Below are 20804 nucleotides of genomic sequence, written 5' to 3' on the forward strand. Positions count from 1 at the left end.
TCACGTTTTAGGCTCTGCTGTTTTAGAAATAGATACATGCAGGCTCTGCTGTTTTAGGAATAGATAGGTAAATGCTTTGTAGACCATCAAAGAACGAAGTTTTGCAAAACAGAAAGATAAAAAAGAAGAAAAAAATGCCCTTAAAATGCTATATGATCAGTCCCTCATCCTCTGAAATTCTCTGTTTCTCTCTCATTATAACTAGATACACAATTGTTAATACTAATTCCATAAGTACATAATTTTGTTGAGTCCCAAGCAGAAGATTATGGCTAAATCTAGAGTTTGGTTCATCACTTCCTAGATGTTGATGCAACACAAATGTAGAAAAATTATGCTCATTTCTCTACCTTGAAAGAATAAGGCATAGAATAAGCATAAGTAACGCGATTCAGTGGATCTCTGGGCATTTTTATATAATAAAATATCCAACATTTCCAAAGGAACCTTGATTACATGTGTCTGCTTTAGGCTGTGGGCAGATTACTTCCCCTGAGTCCTATGAATTTTGGAGGATTTGGTAGGTACTAGACATCCAGTCCCTTTGACTGTGAAGAACAGGGATCCCTCCATAGAGAAATTTGGTTTTCCCATATGAAAAGCATTTCAGGGCATGAATCATTATTCTATATGTTTCTGATATTTAAGGAAAGTTTAAGGAAAGCCATGCCAAGTCTATATAAGAATTTTATTTTGAACACTAAGTAAGCAAACTCAGTACAACAGCCCCCTCTAGTGTGGTGGAAATGCCCTAAGAGGAAACTGGAATAATCACTTTTCTCATTCAGTAAATTATACAAGTCCTCTCGTGGATATTCTGTCATAGTAATGTCAGATGGCTTTTGGCTCTCCATCAAAGTTTTAATTCCCTAAAAATGTTCAATTTTCCTGTACTTAGGTTTCATGCTACTTACAATTCATTTTCCTTTTAACCAAGTTACTAAAAATGCAATATTAAATAACCTATGATTAATACATGAAAAGACATAAAAATTAATTCAGTATTCCTTTAAGGAATCTGAGATGAACAGACTAGGTATAAAATATATCCTAAATTAATCCACTAAAAGTAATCAGACTTGACCAGAACATAGTCCAGGAACCAGAGCCTTAAAAAAAATTTTTTTTTTCGATTATACATGACTGGGCTAGGAAGTTCCACAATCCTACCCCCCCATCACCTTACCTAGCACACCATGGACTCTCACATGTGAGATCTGATGTTTTATATTCACTCAATTATTCACCCATGTATGCACTGAGTACCTACTATGCTCTAGGGACTCTGCTATGGGTTAGCAATACAATGGAAAACAGGATAGACAGGAAGCTTGGAGTTGGTATTGGTACTATTAAGGAAGAAAAGGGTTGCTATGAGGAATGACAGGGGGCTTGCTTTAGGAGGGCTGGAGGTGGCACTTACCTTGAATGCTGAAGGACTAAAGGAGATTGCCAGGGGAAAAATAATTTAGGTAGGAGGACCTACAAATGAAAAGACCCTGATAGGTTCCAGGAGCTGCCAGAGGCCAGAATATCTGAGCAGGATGAACAGAGTGAGGCAGTGATAAGAGAGGAGGTTGGAAAATGAGGCGGGGGCTGGATTATATGGGGCTTTGTAGGTCTTAGAAAGAAATCGATCTTCTTCTAGTTGTAATGGGAAGCCACTGAGGAGTTTATAGCAGGTGGCTAACATCTGATCTACATTTCTAAAAGATGACTTTGGTTACTGTGAAGGAGAAAAGCACAGAGGAGACCAGTGAGGAGTGCAGGGTCTCAGTCCAGGCAAGAGATGATGGTGGCTTTGCTGGGAGTGGCAGTGGAGAGGAAGGGAAGTGGCTGGTCTGTGAAGAGTCAACACGCCCTGCTGGTAGACTGGATGTGGGTAGTGAGGAAAAGGACAGCGTCAAAGACACCTATGGGTTCACATGGGCTCTGGCTAATTTAGAAACTGGGTGAATCAAGATGCCATTTACTGAGATGGAGAGAACTGAGCAGGAGGACCAGGTTTTCAGGGGAAATAAAAAGCTCTGTTTTGAACACATTAGGTGTTAGATGCTTATGCATCATCCAAAAGAATCTGTCCAGTAGCGAGTGGATATACAATTGGCAGCTCAGAGAAGAGGTGTGACTTTACAAGCAAATTGGTGAGCCAAGGAGTGTAAGAAAATAGATACACAGCAGAGCTTCACTCTACTCATCAGGCTACCTTGAGATGCTCCAAGCTTAAACACTCTAGACCTGTTCTTAAAAACTGCAGAAATTAAATCTGGAGGGATAGGAGTGAAATATGTACACCATCATAGTTAATCACTTTGCTGGGTCAACCAATGTTTTTGTGTGTGAATATCCTGTTCTGTGAGCAAAGCATGGTCAGCCAAATGAAGGCATGATTAAGTGGAGAGTGGGAATGCAGTATTGCTGCAATTTACTGATTTGTTGTTCTTAGATGGACATTAGCTAGTTAATGGACGTAAGTGATGCATCTGAAGGCCCAACTTGCTGTGCATGTGGGGTTTTCAAACAATCGATCGACATGATCAGACAAACGGACTGAATTACTTTTTGACTGACAACCACATGATGGGTGCAATAACTACATTTACAAAGTATATGTATAACCATTTCTTATTTGAAATGATTTCCCTCTCACTAAAGACAGAATTTGGTAGCTCTTGTCCTCACGCACTAAAGAGATTTAAGCTAAAGAAATTGGAAAGAATACTACCAGCTAATACTGATTGAGCACTTGCTATGTGTAAGGTACTTTATGTACATTAATTAATCTCCATAACATAATGCCACTGCTGCCATTGCTAATGTTATCCTCTTTACACACGTGAGGAAATAGGCTTATAGAGTGTATCAGTCAAGAAACACAGTCCATACCATGTTCAAAAGAGGAAATATAATATGGGGCACAAGTTAAAAAGATGTTTGAACGGGTGATAGGGAAACAGAGATGGTGAGGCAACCCAGACATTAGCAATAGCGGTAAATTATTCACACCCCTGGAGCCAGAGGGATCCAGGGAGGAGGCCATGTTACCAGAGGTCAGAAGTCAGAGAAGCAGAGGAATAATCAGAGGACACTCGGCCACTTCTAGAGACCTGACCTGAAAGAAGGAGACACACCATGGTTTCTTTCTTCCTCCTACCCTCCAGTCCCCTTCTACTGCTTCCCATTGGCCAAATCTAACTGAAAGCCAGTTAACAAAGCAGCTGGGAAGCATTGTTTGTTTTGCATGAGTCAGTCGTCAGCCTCTGCAATGCAGAGCAGAGTAACGGTAAGAAACAGATCTGTGAGCAAACAGGCAGAAGACAAGCTTATAGAAGTTGAGTAGCTTGCCCTCAGGTCACTCAGGCTGCCTGAATTTAAATTCTGAGCACATACTACTAACCTATGTTGTCTAATTATTATGAAGAGAAATGGGGCTTGGATAAGGCATCCTATTTGATGGTAATGAGCATCTCATTTTATATACGATATATACACAACACATCATATATACATGATACATCATGTGATATGTGCTATATATGCTTATATATGATGGATATGGTATATACATGTATATAGTATGTGTCTGTGTATGCTGCATATATTTTATCTCATAACTTTCTTTGGGATCCCACTGGTGTCACTGGTGTTCTTTTACTTCCCTTTGACTAGACTAGTTTTTTAAAACATTATTTTTAATTCTTAAAAATAAAGGCAAGGTAAGATGGTTTCTCAGGCCATATGCACTAAGGCACCAGGATGGGGGGATGACTCAGAGAGTGCAAATTAGTCCCACCACAGGCAGCTGTGAGCCCAGGGAAGCGGCCTCAGCTCCCCAGGCCTCCAGTTCAGCATTGGTAAAAAGAAAGGCTGTATTCTTAATGATCTTTAAGGTCTTTCCTGCTCTGTGGTCTCATTACTGCATCTTCAGGGAAAGGTCAAATCTCTTGTTTTGGCCTCTAGGACAAAACCAAAACCAAAACCAAAGAAAGCATCACCCACGGCAAGAAAAGTGAAGCCCCAGCGCACCACAAACTGGCGCTGGCTGACCCAACGCACACTTTTTCTTCCTCTGACACTGGACTTGCACGTCAGCTAACACTTGTTCACACGTCCTTCAACACAATATGGCAAAATTGGATAAAGGGAACGCTTAAGCTAGTTATTAGATTTCTGACTAATCTGTCCACCTGCTCCACAGGAGGACATTTTAGCTCTATTAGGTCCTACATTTCACTTGAGTTTCATGATTACATAACCAGACCCAGTCGTTCTGTTCAGTAGAGTAAAACAAAGAAATAAAAACAAACAGCATCAATAAATGAATGTTATCTTCTTGCTTTTAATTACTCTTTGCATCTTGCAATTGGCCAATATTATTAGAAAATAACAGAATCTGTTAAAAAATGCTTTCCAAATCCAGAAAATATGAAACACGTTTATTACCCCACTTGCTCCATTGAAAAAAAATCTTTTTACTTTGATAAAATGGCAACCATAGGAGCTGTCCAAGAGACTATATGATGGGGATCACTGATGTGGAGAGAGGGAAGGGAGAGAAACGCATCGACAGATACTGGGAGATATAGTCTTGGATTTTGGTCTCTCAACTAAGACGCTGGGAGCGCTCCACCAAGACACAGTGATAAGAGCTTGGCACTCTTGGGTGATTTCCCATGGAGCATGGGGAGGCCTTGATGGGAGGCTGATCCCCTTGGTGTCTCCTTGCCTCTAGGGTCCATGAGTTCCAGTAGCTGCTACACCATCTCCTGGCTTCCCAGAAAGAAAGTACAACGCCAAGCCTAAGCCTCCTGCCCTGTCTCCACCGCTTCCCTTTTGTCTATATTTTTGTAAGATGAGAAAGGGCAGGACAGCCCGTCTCCTTTGCTTGTCATTCATTTGCTCATTTAATAAACATTTATTCACTGAATTTTATGTGCCTACAACTGAACCAAGCAGTAGAACATTGTAGCAGGTCAGGATGAGGTAGGAGGACAAAGATGGCCATGGTGTAAAAGCACTCAACCCATCCCCATGCTTCAGAAAGAAAAGATGAATATTTGGTTCCTTTTCTAGACCATCTGAGCCTCACTTCCAGTCAGAAATTAAACGAATGGTTTTATGATGTGTTCCCTTCATCATCTTGGACCACAGGAGATTGACATTTTAATGGCAATACGAGGGCTCAGAATAAAACTACCTTTTGATGACATATTTAACTAACACTGAATTATAACAGAACCTTGGTGGACATGCACGTGACATCCACATAATTAGAGGACAAATTATTTTTTATTAGTGCTACTACTATTAATATAAAATTAATTTATACTCATGGACCACTGCATGTGAAGTGTTACCAAGCACAGGTAACATCCTGGCTCTGAGAATCACAAAGGCCCATGCAGCTGTAACCTGCAGCTGGCTTCTTTTCCCAGCCGCCTTCCTCTCCTCCCTACAATCCCTTCTCTCTATTGATTTTCATTTAATTGTATCAACTCGGGAGAAATTAAACGGGAGGACTCTGTGACAGACACAAGGGCTGGGGAGCCCTTGAAGTCACTAGAGATAACCCCAGGGGCAGTCGTGCATAATTCTGTAGCACCTGGTGTGCTTTCAGAGGCAATTCTGCCAGCAGCAAGTCAACCCTGGATGCTTCAGGGTCAAGGGTAGGTAAAGTGGTGCAGGGAGTTTTATGTCACTGTTGTCCTTGTTCGGAGAAGCAGAATTTGACTGAAGCTGTCAGTTCCATGAAAGCTCATATAAGTTGGAGATGGCTCAAACGGCCAGCTTCAGAGTGGGGAACCACCTGTATTTTCACCTGGGCACACACTTCCCAAGCATGCCCATAAGCCAAGCTCTGTGCTCACTGCTGGAACCCAGGAGTCTTGGTATAGACACTGAGGGGATATTTCAGGGCTGAGGGTAGGTCAGTCCCATCTAGGGCTTGCTGAGTGATCATTATTAGAGCATCACCTGGGATCTTAAATCCTTGTCCTATATTATTTTTAGAGAAAAGTGACTTTAGAAACAGGTGGCATCTAGATGCCCTGGCTGACTATTAAGTAGCTCAAAGTCTGTCTGGTATTTTCCACCAAGTCCATTTGGAGATCAATTGACCATGTCTTTTGCGCAAACTGCTCCCTTCTGAAAAGGTTTTTATGGGTTCAGAATGCCCATTACCTTGTTTTCTTTTGTGCCTTTTTGTTAAGTTCAGTTTTTTCCCTTTACTAAAGTGCCACTTTTTAATGATTACGTCAGTTTGGTGTTTCTCAGCTGCAGCAAATTGCTGTCATTTGTGTCCCACCACTGCCTCGGGCATTTTTTCTTTCCAGTTGGTCTTTAACCTAATAACATACTTCTGTGTCTACACTAATGACATCTTGGCGATGATAATGGGCAGAGGCTCAATTAAGAAACATTATGCATTCAGTCTCTTCTAGTGTGTACGAATCCCTAAAGTGACAAGGGGGTTTCCTTTTCTTTTGTCCCTTGCAGTCTAAGTCCTTTCCTTGTTTGTGCCTCACCGCCACCCCCGTCACTCTCCATACGTTATTTCTCAGGTTTACTAAAAACAGCATCTTAGGGGAGCAAAGCCCTTACCTATTTGCCAATCCCAGGGCACCTTCAACAGCTCCTTGTGCTCCATTATAGCTCTGCGAATTGAAAGAAAGCACACGTGATAAGCAATGCGTCCTACTTCTTTTTTCACTTACCAGATTTATACAAATCATGAAGCAATCAATTGAATTTCAAAAATTACTCTGGATCACGCAGAGGCAAGTCTCATTAGGCAGCCCAGTCCAAGGTTTATCCCTGCAGGATCTTGTTTGGTAAGTGGGCATGGTGGAGCACAGACCCTCCGCAGTCCTTCTCACCCAGTCTGCCTCTAGCCTTTGCTTCTTCTTGCTTAGATGTTTTCTCAAAAGTATATGGCGAGGTTGCAGGTTTAATCAGTTTTCTGACTGAGCACTCTTCAGGGCAGTGGTTCTCAAACTTAAATGTAAAAAACCAACACCTGGAGAGCACCTTAAAACAATTTCCTGGGCCCCACCCCTTGAAAGTCTGATTCAGTAGATCTGGGTGGGGCCCATGGATGTGTGTTTCTGACAAGTTTTCATGCGGTGCCAGTGCTGCTGGTCAGAGAACTACACTCTGAGAACCACTGTTCTGGAAGAGGACAAGGAGGGGAGGGGGGCAGGGCTCCACCAGTGTCCCTTTGGTTTCAGTGTGCCCTCAATGTATCCCGTTTGCCAAACACACTCATATGCCACTTCCACTATTTTGGCAGCAGTGTTTCTGAAGGGCTCTGTCAGCTCCAATGGCCTATAACTGAAGCAGATGAGTGCTAGATCTCTGAAGAGGTTTTTTTGGATCCAAGAATAATAATCCATAAAACGAGCCATCCATCTACAAAAGGTTGGTTATGAACAGTTGAACTAGGCTATTTCTTTTCCTCTTACAAAGCTGAAGCACCAAATTTAGGAACTTTCAAATGCCAGCATGCTTTCAAAATGAACCGAAAATAAATCTTTCTTAGAGAGACTTCCCGTGTCCTTGCCTTATTTGCTATGGAGTTTTCCACCTGTATCTCAGGATACCGAAGTTTGGAGGATTCTTGGAAACAGCCTATTTGCAAAACCAGTTTAAAGTGATGCCAAAATAGCTTCCATAAATAATTTCAGACACTGCCCCAGTACAAAGAACTTACTTTGTAGAAAGTGATTTGGTGAAATCAGAATTACTTGCTTTGCAGAGAGGGATTTGCTGAAATTAGACTGGAGGTTATACTATCCTTCTTTATCTCTTACGTGAAACTAAAATCCATGGCCTTTATTGATGGAAAATTATGCTTTGTTTGACACTTATTCTTGCAACAACTTCTGAGGCCTAGTCAGTGATGACTTATATGTTCCAATGCCAGAATTATTGCAAAATTGTTGTGTCTGACTTTTTGATGCTTAGTGAATGCCTATGTTACATCTTCACTCGTTTAAGGAAAATGGAAACACTAAATTTCTAAGAGATGAATTTGTTTTTTGTTTTTCGTTTTTGTTTGGTTTTTTTTTTGGCCGTGCACACTGCTTGTGGGATCTTAGTTCTCCTACCAGGGATTGAACCCGAGCCATGGTAGTGAAAGTGCTGAGTCCTAACCACTGGGCTGCCAGGGAATTCCCTAAGAGATGAATTTGAAATATGGTTCACTTGTGCAAATCCATGGGCAATAAAAGAAAAAATTTATAAAAGGAAAATTTAAACTATGAGTTTTCTAGTGGTGGTTACTAGTAAGACTAGTTTACTGGTTGCCAGTAGTAAACAGAATGCCCTTTTTTGGAAGTGCATCAAATCATGGCATTTATACTTAGTTTGTCTGTTTCTCTAAGTAAAACCTGATTAGCTGGTTTGGGAGAATCAATGTACTTCTCATGTATTCTTGTAAATTATCTTCAAAGTCCATTAAATACATCCATTAAAAATTCATTTAGTTTGGAAGAAATTTACTAATAAAGATATTGAGTTTTTCAGATTTCATGTGGGAGAGGTTGGTGACAGGTTTCTACCTTTGATTTTTGTAAAATAAAGCGAACAACCATACCCCAAATGAAAAAAAAATTGTAAGAATAAACTCTAAGAGTATCGACTGCCTGAATTTCTAATTTTTACTCACAACTGAATTCCACTGAAAAATGCCCCGAAGAGTCCAATCATTCCCAGGAATTCCACTCGGCTCAGGGTTCGGATGATGTATTCTTCCCAGACGTTAGAGATACCGTAGAGCGTGGCTCCCCCTAAGACCAGAAGGTCCCCTACCAGCTTATTTTCCCCTAGGAACCAAAAAAAAAAAAAAAAAAGAGGAAGCTTTATTAAAATTTTCCTAACAAGAATTTGGCATCGGCAAAATCAGCTTCCTATGCCTATTCTTTTCTGACATTTTTATAGACGTTCTGTATTTTGCCAACTGAGATTTAGTAAAGTCCATTTATGTGTGCTCCAGTTACGTTGTGATATAAAAAGGTTGCCTATGTCCCCAACAAGAAGTCTTCCCTAGCTAAGAAAGGGACCAGTTTCTTCTAGATTGTACCCTCTCCTAGACTGTACTCCATGTCTTCTGTCTGAGCAAAAGGGATTATGGGTTGAAATTTTCAACTCCCCTAAAGTAAGTAACATAAGGGTGAAAATATATGTAATTCATTATCACATTAGTATTTTTCTTCTTTCATAAAAATATCTATTTGTTCTAAATTCAATTTTGGTTAGTTTTGGTTTCTGTCCAATCTCTCATAAATTCTGTACCTAGCTATTTCCTATACTTAGGCCAACTCTTTCCGCTCCAGGAAGTGTGAAGCTAGGGAAGGACAGTGGAAATCAGCAGCTGGTGGCCTCACGGTGGCCTTGTACCCAAGGAGCCTCCAGCTGTGTCCTGTGTAGGTGGCTAATGGGAGCTCAGCAGACATGCAGCTCTGGGGCAGAAGAAGGCGGGATTGGGAGGGTGCTCTCTCCAGCGTGATTCTAAGGAAGAGACTGACCTTAGAGTAGCCTTGGATTTCCAGATTAGCTGGAACAACCTAAAACTGCAGAGCCAGATGTTCACTGTACAGTGGGAGCACTACACATTCTCTAGGAAGAGGTTTCACATAAAGAATCTGGGCTGGGCTTGGGGAGAGACCTCTTCACTCACGTCTTTGTGGTCGCCCCTGGAGACACATTTACTCTAATTAGTGTCACTTTTTCTAAGACAGCTTCCCACTGCTGGTAAGAATCAGAGAGAGAAAAGATACCCCGAAAGGCAGGAGAGCTTGCTGGAGTTCAAGGGAATGGAGCTGAGAGTCTGGAACTGCGAGGGCTGGGAACCCTCCCGGGGCTCATAGGGAGTGGGTGGCCCAAGAACATGAGGAGGCTCCGATAAGGACCCAGACCTCATGGCTGTGTCCCTGGGTGTGTCTTCCAGGGAAATGAAGGTTGCTGTTACAGAGCAACCTGATGAATCGTGTTTTATGTGTCAACTAGAAAATCATGACCAAACTTCTAATTTCAAGGAGTTCATTTGCAGAATAACCCATAAAGTAAAAAGTATCCATTACTAAGACTATAAAATTATAATGAACACAATTCAGTCACTTTTCAATAAGGACCCATTTCAGAATCTTGTGATGACATGGGGCCATTATTATGAATATCAATTATTGTTGTATTAGTGAAGCGTGGAAGTGCTGCTCGATAGAATTCTTGGTTACATGAAATTAATTTTATATGAATGGATTCAGGAAAGTTAAATTATAATAAACTATTTTAATAGAAATTAGGGAAACATCAGTCCGTCTTTTAAAAGTCCTAAAAAGAGGCCACACTGTTTCAATGAATAGTCTCAACAATCTTTTTAAAACTCCACATTTATATCATTATGGTCTATTCTGTTAAGCCTTTGACTATATGGAATCTACTCCCGAGTACTTTGAATTTTCACCAATGCAGTGATAATTATTGTTAATAATGATACAATTTTGTGTAACTGCAAGTTTAGAAGTATTTCCTAAGTTATCGGTAACAAAGTGATTAAATATTACTTATTAAAATTTTACTAGTAAGTGTATTTATCAGTTTTTAAATCATTTGAAAGTGGGTACCTATACATATAGCATGTATGAAATCTTAGATGATTAAATATAGTTAAACTAACTAGGACATGATTTTATCCAACCATATTGTATAATGCAGTGTTTGATATAATATTTTGTACTTACAATTTGTATCTAGTTAACTGGAAATTACAACATATTACTCTATGTTTCGTGCCCTATTAATGCAATAGATATCTGACACGGTAGAGTCAATTTCTCTGAAAGTTCACAGGGAAAATTATATCTAGCAAGTGTGTCATTTACGTATGACTGAAACCACAATGAGTAATAATGATTTGCAAATTTGGGGCAAATGTACACATCTGAAGTTATGAGAAGTTCATTCAACCCAGTGCCTTCTTTCTCTCCTCTGAATTTCACACCATTGTCACTGCATATGGCCCCCACTGCACTTGGCTCCACGTCTATTATTTGTTAACTTGCCTGTCTTCCCCTTCCTGTTTTCTTACACAGTAGGGTTGAAGGGCCTACTGTGACTTACTTCGCTTTATATTCTCTGCGGTCCCTAGCACAGATCCTGGCACATTATAAGTTCTCAATAAATGTTTAAATGAGTTGAGCCGATGGAAAAGGTCTTAATACATCTCATGGTAAAGATTTTGAGTGGTGACATCTTTCAATTCAGGTAGACATGGGTTCTAATCACATCTCTGTCACTTATTAGTTGTTAAACATTGGGCAAGCTATAGAATCTTTCTGACTTGTGTTTTCTTAATTTAAAATGAGGTTATGGCAAGGATACCGTAAGATAATGTCAATAAGATTTAAAAATGCAAAATAATGTAAAATGCTTAACATAGCATCTGGCACTTATTAAGTGTTCAGGAAATGGTGGTTAAAAAAGAGTGAATCAATCGCTCCCTTTGAATCACCACCTGTCTGTTTGGGTTGGCCGTTTCTCATTTTGGATGGCTTCTTAGTTCTAAACAACCCAGTCATGACTGCTTTGCAAGAACTGGTTTTCTTTATTAGATTTTTGATTAAGTACTAGAAGTACCATGTTTGGAGGAATACTTCTGTCTGTATGGTGTGGGAGGAGAAGAGGGAATATTATTTAAAATCATTACTTACCACTATTTCAAGAATAAATGGTGAATTATAGTATTCTAGAGTGTTGAAAGACTGCTAATGCAATTTATGAAAATGAACCCATCTCACTGAATATTTTTGAGTTTTAAATACGACCAACTGCTTTGTTTTTCTGGGACTCTCTTGGTTTTAGCACAGAAGGTCCCACTTCTGGGGAAACCCTTCCATTCTGGCCTATCTGGGACAGTCATTCATCCTAATTTACTGCAATTGAACAATGGTACCTTTCTTACATGAGTCACAATTATGGAAGAATAAGTATTAAGTGGTGTAGCAGAAAGATTTCACATCTAGGCCACACCATTTAGTATTGGTGTGCACTTGCACATGTTTCTTATCTTCCCTGAGCCTTCATTTCTTCAGCTGTAACAATGAGAAAATACTTTCTTTGCATAATTAGGAGGATTAAATGAGATGATGTACAGGAACGTGCCTGGCACCAATAAAATTGTCACTTTTAAAAATTATGTTTAATTATCTAATTCTTTGAAAATGTTTTCTCTCTTTTGAAATAAATACAAAATTATGTCTGGTAGTAAAGAAAATGTCATTATGGTTATCTAACATCTTTGATAAGTGAACTATAAGATGCAATAAATGTATTATGGTAGAAAGAAGATACTTTGAAGAGCAAGAAATACGTTTTATGATAAGGATCTATTTTAATTGAGTTTTATCTTAATCTTGTTTTATGATAAGGATCTATTTTAATTGAGTTTTATCTTAATCTTATTATTTTCTTACCTCCCCTTTTTTTTTTTCTTTTTTTTTTTTTTTTTTTTTTCTTTTTGCGGTATGCGGGCCTCTCACTGTTGTGGCCTCTCCCGTTGCGGAGCACAGGCTCCGGATGCGCAGGCCCAGCGGCCATGGCTCACGGGCCCAGCCGCTCCGCGGCATATGGGATCCTCCCAGACCGGGGCACGAACCCGTATCCCCTGCATCGGCAGGCGGACTCTCAACCACTGCGCCACCAGGGAGGCCCACCTCCCCTTTTATATCTATAAGTTTTCCAAGGAAAGTAGAAATGTCATGGAGAAATCTCTTTGGCCTTATTAAGTCATTTTTACACCCTCCAACCTCTATCATATTCTCAGGAGCCAGTTTATTGCATGCCTTTCCCTCATGCATCAATAAATGCAGAGCTGGTCTCTCAGAGGAGACTTATAATACTGGAGGAAGGTGACAAAGAGGGAATGCACATATTAGTTCCACCGATTTTCACTGACAAACTTGGAAAAAGACATCTCCTTTCAGCTGAGCTCAAAGGCATGGGAGCACCTATAGTGGATGATCAGTTGTTCCTGAGACAAGCAAACAACTGGAATGTAAGTGTTTTTGTGTCTGTCCCACTTTGTAGACCATTCCACAGGCTCCAAGGCAGAGTCTCCACAGCTGATATCAAAAGTGCTTGAGGACAGAATTTTCAAAATCCCAAGCTAAGGAGAACCGCGCACTAAGCAATATAAAAAGGACTAAGTCAGTCATCTTTTCCTGATACAGTGATGACAGTTTAAATCGGGCTGAATGACTGATTAAAGTTCTGGTGAGTGCCTGAAGGATTTTAGAAAAGTTCCGTCCCTGGCGAATTAATGCAATTGAACCAACTCTACGGTAAGAGTGGTAACAAACGGAACATTTTTGATAGGGATGCACACAAAGATTATATTGTCTTCAAAATCAGTGTGTTATTTTCTTTTTTCAGGACATTTTATAAGATAGCTTAAATTGCTGCCTAATTTAATATTTTTGTAGATGTAAAGCATGTCCAATCATTATTTTGTAAAATGAGCCCTTGGATCCTAAATTTGGGCTGCTGTCAGAACATTATGCCATGTAGTTAGGCACCATCAGATGAGCACGGAAGGTACTCAACAATGATAAAATAATTCTTTTAACACTGGTACTTCATATGTTACAACAGGAAAGATGCTGTGGGCCTTAAACAGATTCAAATGGACAGATAAAACACCGCTCCAGCATGTTTCAGCTGCCCTGCACTCTTTTTAAAAATGACCACTTTGGGGGCTTCCCTGGTGGCACAGTGGTTGAGAGTCCGCCTGCCAACGCAGGGAACATGGGTTCGTGCCCCGGTACGGGGAGATCCCACATGCCGCAGAGTGGCTGGGCCCGTGAGCCATGGCCACTGAGCCTGCGCGTCCGGAGCCTGTGCTCCGCAACGGGAGAGGCCACAAGAGTGAGAGACCCGCGTACCGCAAAAAAAAAAAAAAAAAAGACCACTTTTGAAAGACTCCCAAATGGACTTACTTTTTCTTAAATAGTACTAGTACCCCTTCCCTAACATTTCAATTGAAATCAAGAAAACATTTTTTACAGGATTAGTGAATACAACCTAGTGAAATCAATTCAAATTTGTTTAACATTTTGGGCATAAATATTTAGATTTATAATGACAACTGTCTTCCTTGACTATGGATACAAAATGATGGCCAGGGTGAATGGCTAGAGCTCAGCAAAGCAAAATTTTCATAAATAAGGGTACATGTTGCTTAGTCTGTATTTACACAGTTCAAGCAAAGCTGAGAAAGTGTAATTAAATTATGACTTTATAACAACTGGGCATGTTGTATCAGACAAAAATATTGTCTGATTGGTCCAAAGAGATGATCTATATTGGGATCATGATGGGTATAGAGCAAAAACTAGCCTTTTCATGGAATATATATCAATATCCCATGGAACCACTATTACATAGAACAGAATTTGGGAAAAGCTGGCATAGGTATTTTTAGTCCATCTGTTGTGGTGGGGACTGATTACGTTGTGTAGGCAGCATATGGAGAGGACAGAGGCTGTCTCTCTTTTTCTGTGTTGTATCTTCAGCTCCCAGCAATGTGGGAGAGGGAAGGAAGCCTGCCCGGGAGGTCAGGAGACTTGGGTTCTAGTCTCAGCTCTGTGACCTTGGGCAGCTCACTTGGCTTCCCTGTGTCTTGGAGTTTTTGTGTGTCAAATACAAAGGAGCCGAACAAGGTCTCTTTCAGTCATAAAGTTCTGTGGTGCAACTTAAAAATATAAATAACTTTCATTTCAGGTATTTCTTATGACCTAGTCTCAAAGAGAAATGCCCCAATTTTAACTTTTTATCTTTAATTCCCTAAAAGAAAAGGCAATTCCAAAACTATAGAAGAGTGGGTACTTTCTATCCTATTCCTGATGTTAACAAAGAAAGTCATTCTTTTCCTTGCCCCCTGAAACCTTCTGTAACTCAAGGATTTTTGGTACACTTTAAAGAATTACAGTGCTTTAAAAGTGGTCCTCTGGAAAGCATTCTGGATCAGAGCTCCTCAGAAGATTCACAGCAATTTGATGAGTAAACCTTGAAGTAGGTCTACAAGTCAAGTACCTGTGACTGCTACCCAAAACCTCCCCACAAATACACCAACAAAAAACATGCATGAGGAGACTGCACTTAGCTCTCCCTCATAAAATTATTGAGAATTCCTAATCCAGGCTCCAAAGTTTAAATATCCACTCTTAAGCCTGTATACCTACCTTCACCCAGTAGTCTGAAAGCTCAGTCTTTCTCTGACGCGGGAGAGAAGGCATTGGCGGGTGGGGTGTGGGGAAGGTCCCTGTGGCTCGGGAGTGGCCTGACCCACTGACACCGTCTCTAACCAGCTGGTCTGGATCAGGCAGCTTTGACCCCCAACACATCCTCCAAGTGGGTCCTGACTCTCAGCTTTAAACACCATCTGAATGTTTCTGAGTTTCTGTAGAATGGGCATGAAAGCTGTATTTTGCTTCCTTTGTTCACTAAAGAGATATGTATGAACACCTCCTATATGCCACTGTCCTAGGTATAGGGGAACAAACACCAGTAAGACACAGACAGTAGGAAGCCCAGGTTCCTTGTTTCCACCATGAACCGTGAACATTCCACGTCTTGCCTTGGTCTCACCCACAGAGGCAAGTAACCCGGTGAACACGGAGACTCACCTGCTCCCTGATGCCTTCCCACAAGCACATCTGCGCCCGCCATGCATCCCATTCCCAGGATGCAGACGATGATGCCGAGGAAATGCACAGCCTTGTACCGGATCAGCAGGAAGAACCAGGAGAGCAAAATCACAACCGGGATCACAAAACAGTCCAGGAGCTACAGGGAGGGAAGGAGGGAAGCAACAATAGGGAGTTCAGAGGGAAACTTTCCATATAATGGGAACTGTCAGAAAAATAAGTTTGCTCTGTAGAAAGGGCATTTCCCCTGGATCTGTGTTTTTGGGTCGACCCAGAACTGATGCAATTAAAACGGACTCTGAAACAAATGCACATGAACTTTACTTAAACATCCCCCAGCTGTGAAGAAAAGGGGAGAAGGCGAATCAATAAGACAGGCTGGTGGTGAAGATTCTCCTGCCCCTGTGGTGTCAGGGCAGCTTGGCATCCACCTTCCTCAGCACCCTGACCGACTCCACAGGGACACTCAGATGTGGGGAGAATAGACGGAGCCGTTTTAGATGGTCCCAGCACTCTGGGAGTAGATCTGGGAATGGGAGGTGAGGAGGCAGAGGTCTTATAATAGTTTATAAATTATTAGAATCTAGGCAAAAGTTGCACTTAATTTCTCCCAGAACTTTCTCCCCACTACCAATAAAAGTGACTTTAATGTCTCTTTGAAATTTCACTCTTTATAGGAAAAAAACTGCTCTAAATGTAAATGTAAATATTAATCTCAAAAGTTTACAAATAGTTTAAAAATACTGTATAAAAAAGTTTTTAAAAAAAGGAGGGAGAAAAAAGAATGAACAGAGTATTTAAAAAACCTTTGACTTCATTTCCTATACATTTTGTGCAAATAGTGAGATTCCACCTGAAATGGAAACCCCAAGAGATGGTGGAAAGTTTGTCCCGGTCATGCAGCGAGACAACATAATGAAATAGGAAGACCTTGTGTCAGGAGCCAGAAGATCTGAATGTGAGTACTAGATACTTAATTAGAGCAGTGTGACCTTGGGCAACCCACAAACTCAGGAAGCCTCAATTTCCTGTTAGTATAATGAAGATAATAATTCCTACTGACTTTCTCTAAAGATCATTGTGAAGCTGGAAGATAACACACGTGGAAGCATTTTGTAAATTACGAGGACCTCAATGCCAGTCTATACCCTGCTTCCAAAGGCATGCTCTGGACTCCACAGAACTGGTTGTCTCTACCACACCTCGGTAAGATGCAGTGACTTCTGGTTACTCCATGTGAGGCAGGGTCTCCACTAGATACACGGGTGGCCCCCGGGACTCCAGACTCCATGTACCAAATGAGAAAGTGGTGATCTGGTCCTACTGCACAGTACAGCTCCTCTGCTAGAATCCTAAACAGGTGGCCCCACCAGCCAGTAGCCAGATCCAGGGCAGGGATCCCTAACACTCCTTCACTCTTACTGTCTATATCCTATGGATCACTAAATCCTGCCAGTTCACCTTCTAGACACTTCTTAAGTCTACTCACGCCACTTCCACCACCTAGACCGAACTAGCATCATCTCCTACCTGGAGCAAGCCCTTCCTTCCTGCCTCGGGTCTTCATGCATCCCCCTCCTTCTGGAATGCTCCATCTAATTCTTGAAGTCCTGCCTCCTTCTTCAGGCTCGCACCTATCTTCTGCCTCCTTAAGAAAGCCTCTAGGGTCCCTAGGCTAGGTCAGGTCCTATTCGATGATTTCCTTGTATCCTATACCTCTCCTTTATAGTGTCAATTATAATAATTCTTAATTAATATGGAATTATTGGCATAATGTCTGACTTCCCACTTGTCTGGAGTTCCATGAGAGCAGGACTATATTCCCAGCACCCAGAGTCCTGCTGGGCTTATGAGAAGTATCCAAGAATAGTTATGGAACAAATACATACAAGGCTTTTTAATAATCAGTAACAGCAAAATAGAGTCACCAACATTCACTAAAGGCTGAAAAATGTTTGTATATTTGCAAAGCATCCTGACCATCAGCATGGCTTTTTGGTACTGTAAACAGCACTTAGGATCCCCACTATCCCAAAAGCTGTTGGTGACCTGGACAGACCCTCATGCTTCTCCGTGCCTCAGTCTTCCCCTTGGCAGAATGGAGCAAGCAATCAGAAGAGTAAGCTCTCCCCGAGGTTACTGGGAAATGATAACGTTGAGTAACACCGTTAACCCTAACACGGTGATGGGCTGGGGGCTAAACCCACACGTCACAGCGCTCCCGGAGGGGCTGAGTCCAGGGGTGACGGCTGGTACGATTGCACTACAGCATATGGTCACTCACTGCACAGTTAATTAGCAAGTTAATGATCCTACTTGATGTGGTAAAATGCTCTAAAGCAGGTTTTACAGCTGGCCTCAAATGCCATTTAAGTATATTAGGAAATTTGTGTTTGCCAGTGAAAACTCTTCACTGGGCATAAGACAGTTGGTGTTTTGCTTTAAAAATTAGAAATGATTGAATCAACAGTTAGAATATTTACCTACATGCTCCACAATTGGATTTCATTATCTGGCTGGAAGCCCTTGGTCAGAAGCTGAAGGCCTCTATGCCTGAATTACTGAAGGCAAACCAGGCCTTCATCTAATCTTTGAGGAGGGCTCACGTGAGCTTTTCTGGTTCTCAGTGTCATTAGAAACCCCAAAGCACTTGATGAGTCCTGGGATCTGTTCTCTTAATGGATTGAGCTGAAAAATCCTTATTTGTGAGTACCAGTTGGCCCTTTGGGTAGAGAGGACTTTTAGAAAGAAGAGAAGGGGAAAGAAGGCTACAGTACAAACCAGGGTTTCTGGGACATTTCAGCTGGGAAGTGTGGCACCCAGCGTACAGTAGGGAATCAACAATGGGTGACTAAATGAATCAAAGAATGGAGGGGCATTTCGTATCACTGACTGTCAGAAGGGAAATTAGAGGTAATCTAGGCTGTTTCCGGCATTTGGTCTGGGATGATTCTTCATTTTGCAGGACTGCCCCAGGCTCTCTGCAGGGCACTTAGCACCACTGGGCCCTGACCACTAAAAAAAAAAATGCTCCTACACATTTACAAGTGCCCCTCGGGGGCAGTATCTCCCCAATTTAGAATCACAGAGCCCTTTATTTAAAAAGTGAGGATTCAGAAGTTTCAAGAGGTGAAGTGATGTACTCCCTGTCACTCAAACTGTTGCTATCAGCCGCAGTCCTGTCCTGATTTTTTAAAATCATATTTTAATGAAGGTCAGTAAGAGGAATTGCTACAGGTGGAGGTCTCACCACGATTTTTGTAACTAGAGACAAAAAAACTCAAAAAACAAAAAACACTTGGAAGTTGCTGTTAGTAAACAGGCTATTATTTTTTAGCGATTTTTGGCTCCAGCTTTTCCCCTGTGGTCATATAGTATAACACACACTGACAAAATAATTTTCCAATAATTTTCTGGTAGCTTAACCCCTTAGCAAAGAGGTTGTTAGAGTAATAAAACAGAACAGCATTATAATAGATGCCCACGACTGGGGCTGTGAAAGCAGAAAATGAACTGAAAAACCTTTGGGTTCTGTTATTAACTTTTTAAATATATTTACCTATCTTTGCATACATTTCTATATCCAAAAGGAAATTATAAAATATCAATACCCAAAAACTAAACAAATGAATATTATTTCATAATCATCTTATACTCTGAAAAATCTCCAAGAGCATGAAGAACTTCAGAAAGAAAAGTTCATTCCCTCTTAGATTTACCTGGCATCATTCCCCTCTAAAGATATAAGCTAATTTTAGTCTTCTATATCATTCATCCTTAAGTAACACCTGCCAGTGAGGTCTACTACCCCAGGTTATCTGATTTGATTGATGGAGGTGCTGAGGCACACCATGCTCAAAGACTGGGGCAAAGTCTCTAAAGTCATCATGATGACACCAGGATAATGATTTCAACTTGGTAGTCTTAAATATTTCCTCAGGATAGATTCTTGGTCTGAAATTACAGAGTTAAACTCTTGATGCATGTTGCCATTTTTTCCAGGAAGTTAGTGGCTATTTACTTGCCCACCATTAGCGGGCAAATATGAACTAAGATGAGAGAATTGCTTTGCAAATTAAAAATAGGTATTTCACGTAAGGAACCTTCAAGACGGTGGAGGAGTAAGACCTGGAGATCAACCTCCTCCCCATAAATACATAAAAAATACATCTACATTTAGAACGACTCCTACAGAACACCTACTGAATGCTGGCAAAAGACCCCAGACTTCCCAAAAGGCAAGAAATCCCCTGGGAGGATCCCGCCACCAAGAAGCCTGTGTGCAAGCACAGGTCACTATCCACACCTCCCCTCCCAGGATCCTGTGATCCAGGGACAACTTCCCTGGGAGAACACATGCAAGAGAACACAGCAAGATCCTTTTTGACCCACCTCCTAGAGAAATGGAAATAAAAACAAAAATAAACAAATGCGACCTAATGAAACAAAAGCTTTTGCACAGCAAAGGAAACCATAAACAAGACGAAAAGACAACCCTCAGAATGGGAGAAAATATTTGCCAATGAAGCAACTGACAAAGGATTAATCTCCAAAATATACAAGCAGCTCATGCAGCTCAATATCAGAAAAACAAACAACCCAATCCAAAAATGGGCAGAAGACCTAAATAGACATTTCTCCAAAGAAGATATACAGTTTGCCAACAAACACATGAAAGAATGCTCAACATCACTAATCATTAGAGAAATGCAAATCAAAACTACAATGAGGTATCACCTCACACTGGTCAGAATGGCCATCATCAAAAAATCTACGAACAATAAATGCTGGAAAGGGTATGGAGAAAAGGGAACCCTCTTGCACTGTTGGTGGGAATGTAAATTGATACATCCACTATGGAGAACAGTATGGAGGTTCCTTAAAAAACTAAAAATTGAATTACCATATGACCCAGCAGTCCCACTCCTGGGCATATACCACGAGAAAACCATAATTCAAAAAGAGTCATGTACCACCATGTTCATTGCAGCACTATTTACAATAGCCAGGACATGGAAGCAACCTAAGTGTCCATTGACAGATGAATGGATAAAGAAGATATGGCACATATATACAATGAAATATTACTCAGCCATTAAAAGA

General features: G+C 41.0%; 1 protein-coding gene across 2 annotated transcripts in view; it reads right to left on the reverse strand.

Moving 5' to 3' along the window:
- The window catches only part of SLC35F1 (solute carrier family 35 member F1), a 419368-nt gene that overhangs the window by 40766 nt on the left and 357798 nt on the right, over positions 1-20804 (reverse strand). For both annotated transcript variants that reach the window (XM_082633389.1, XM_082633390.1), the window contains exons 4-6: positions 15681-15840; positions 8666-8822; positions 6601-6653 (exon numbers count right to left, since the gene is read on the reverse strand). In XM_082633389.1, coding sequence (XP_082489515.1) covers positions 6601-6653; positions 8666-8822; positions 15681-15840 — 370 coding nt within the window. The remainder of the gene's footprint in view (positions 1-6600; positions 6654-8665; positions 8823-15680; positions 15841-20804) is intronic.

The sequence above is a fragment of the Mesoplodon mirus genome (assembly GCF_964341445.2).
Source record: "Mesoplodon mirus genome assembly, chromosome: 10".
In the NCBI taxonomy this organism is placed as follows: domain Eukaryota; kingdom Metazoa; phylum Chordata; class Mammalia; order Artiodactyla; family Ziphiidae; genus Mesoplodon; species Mesoplodon mirus.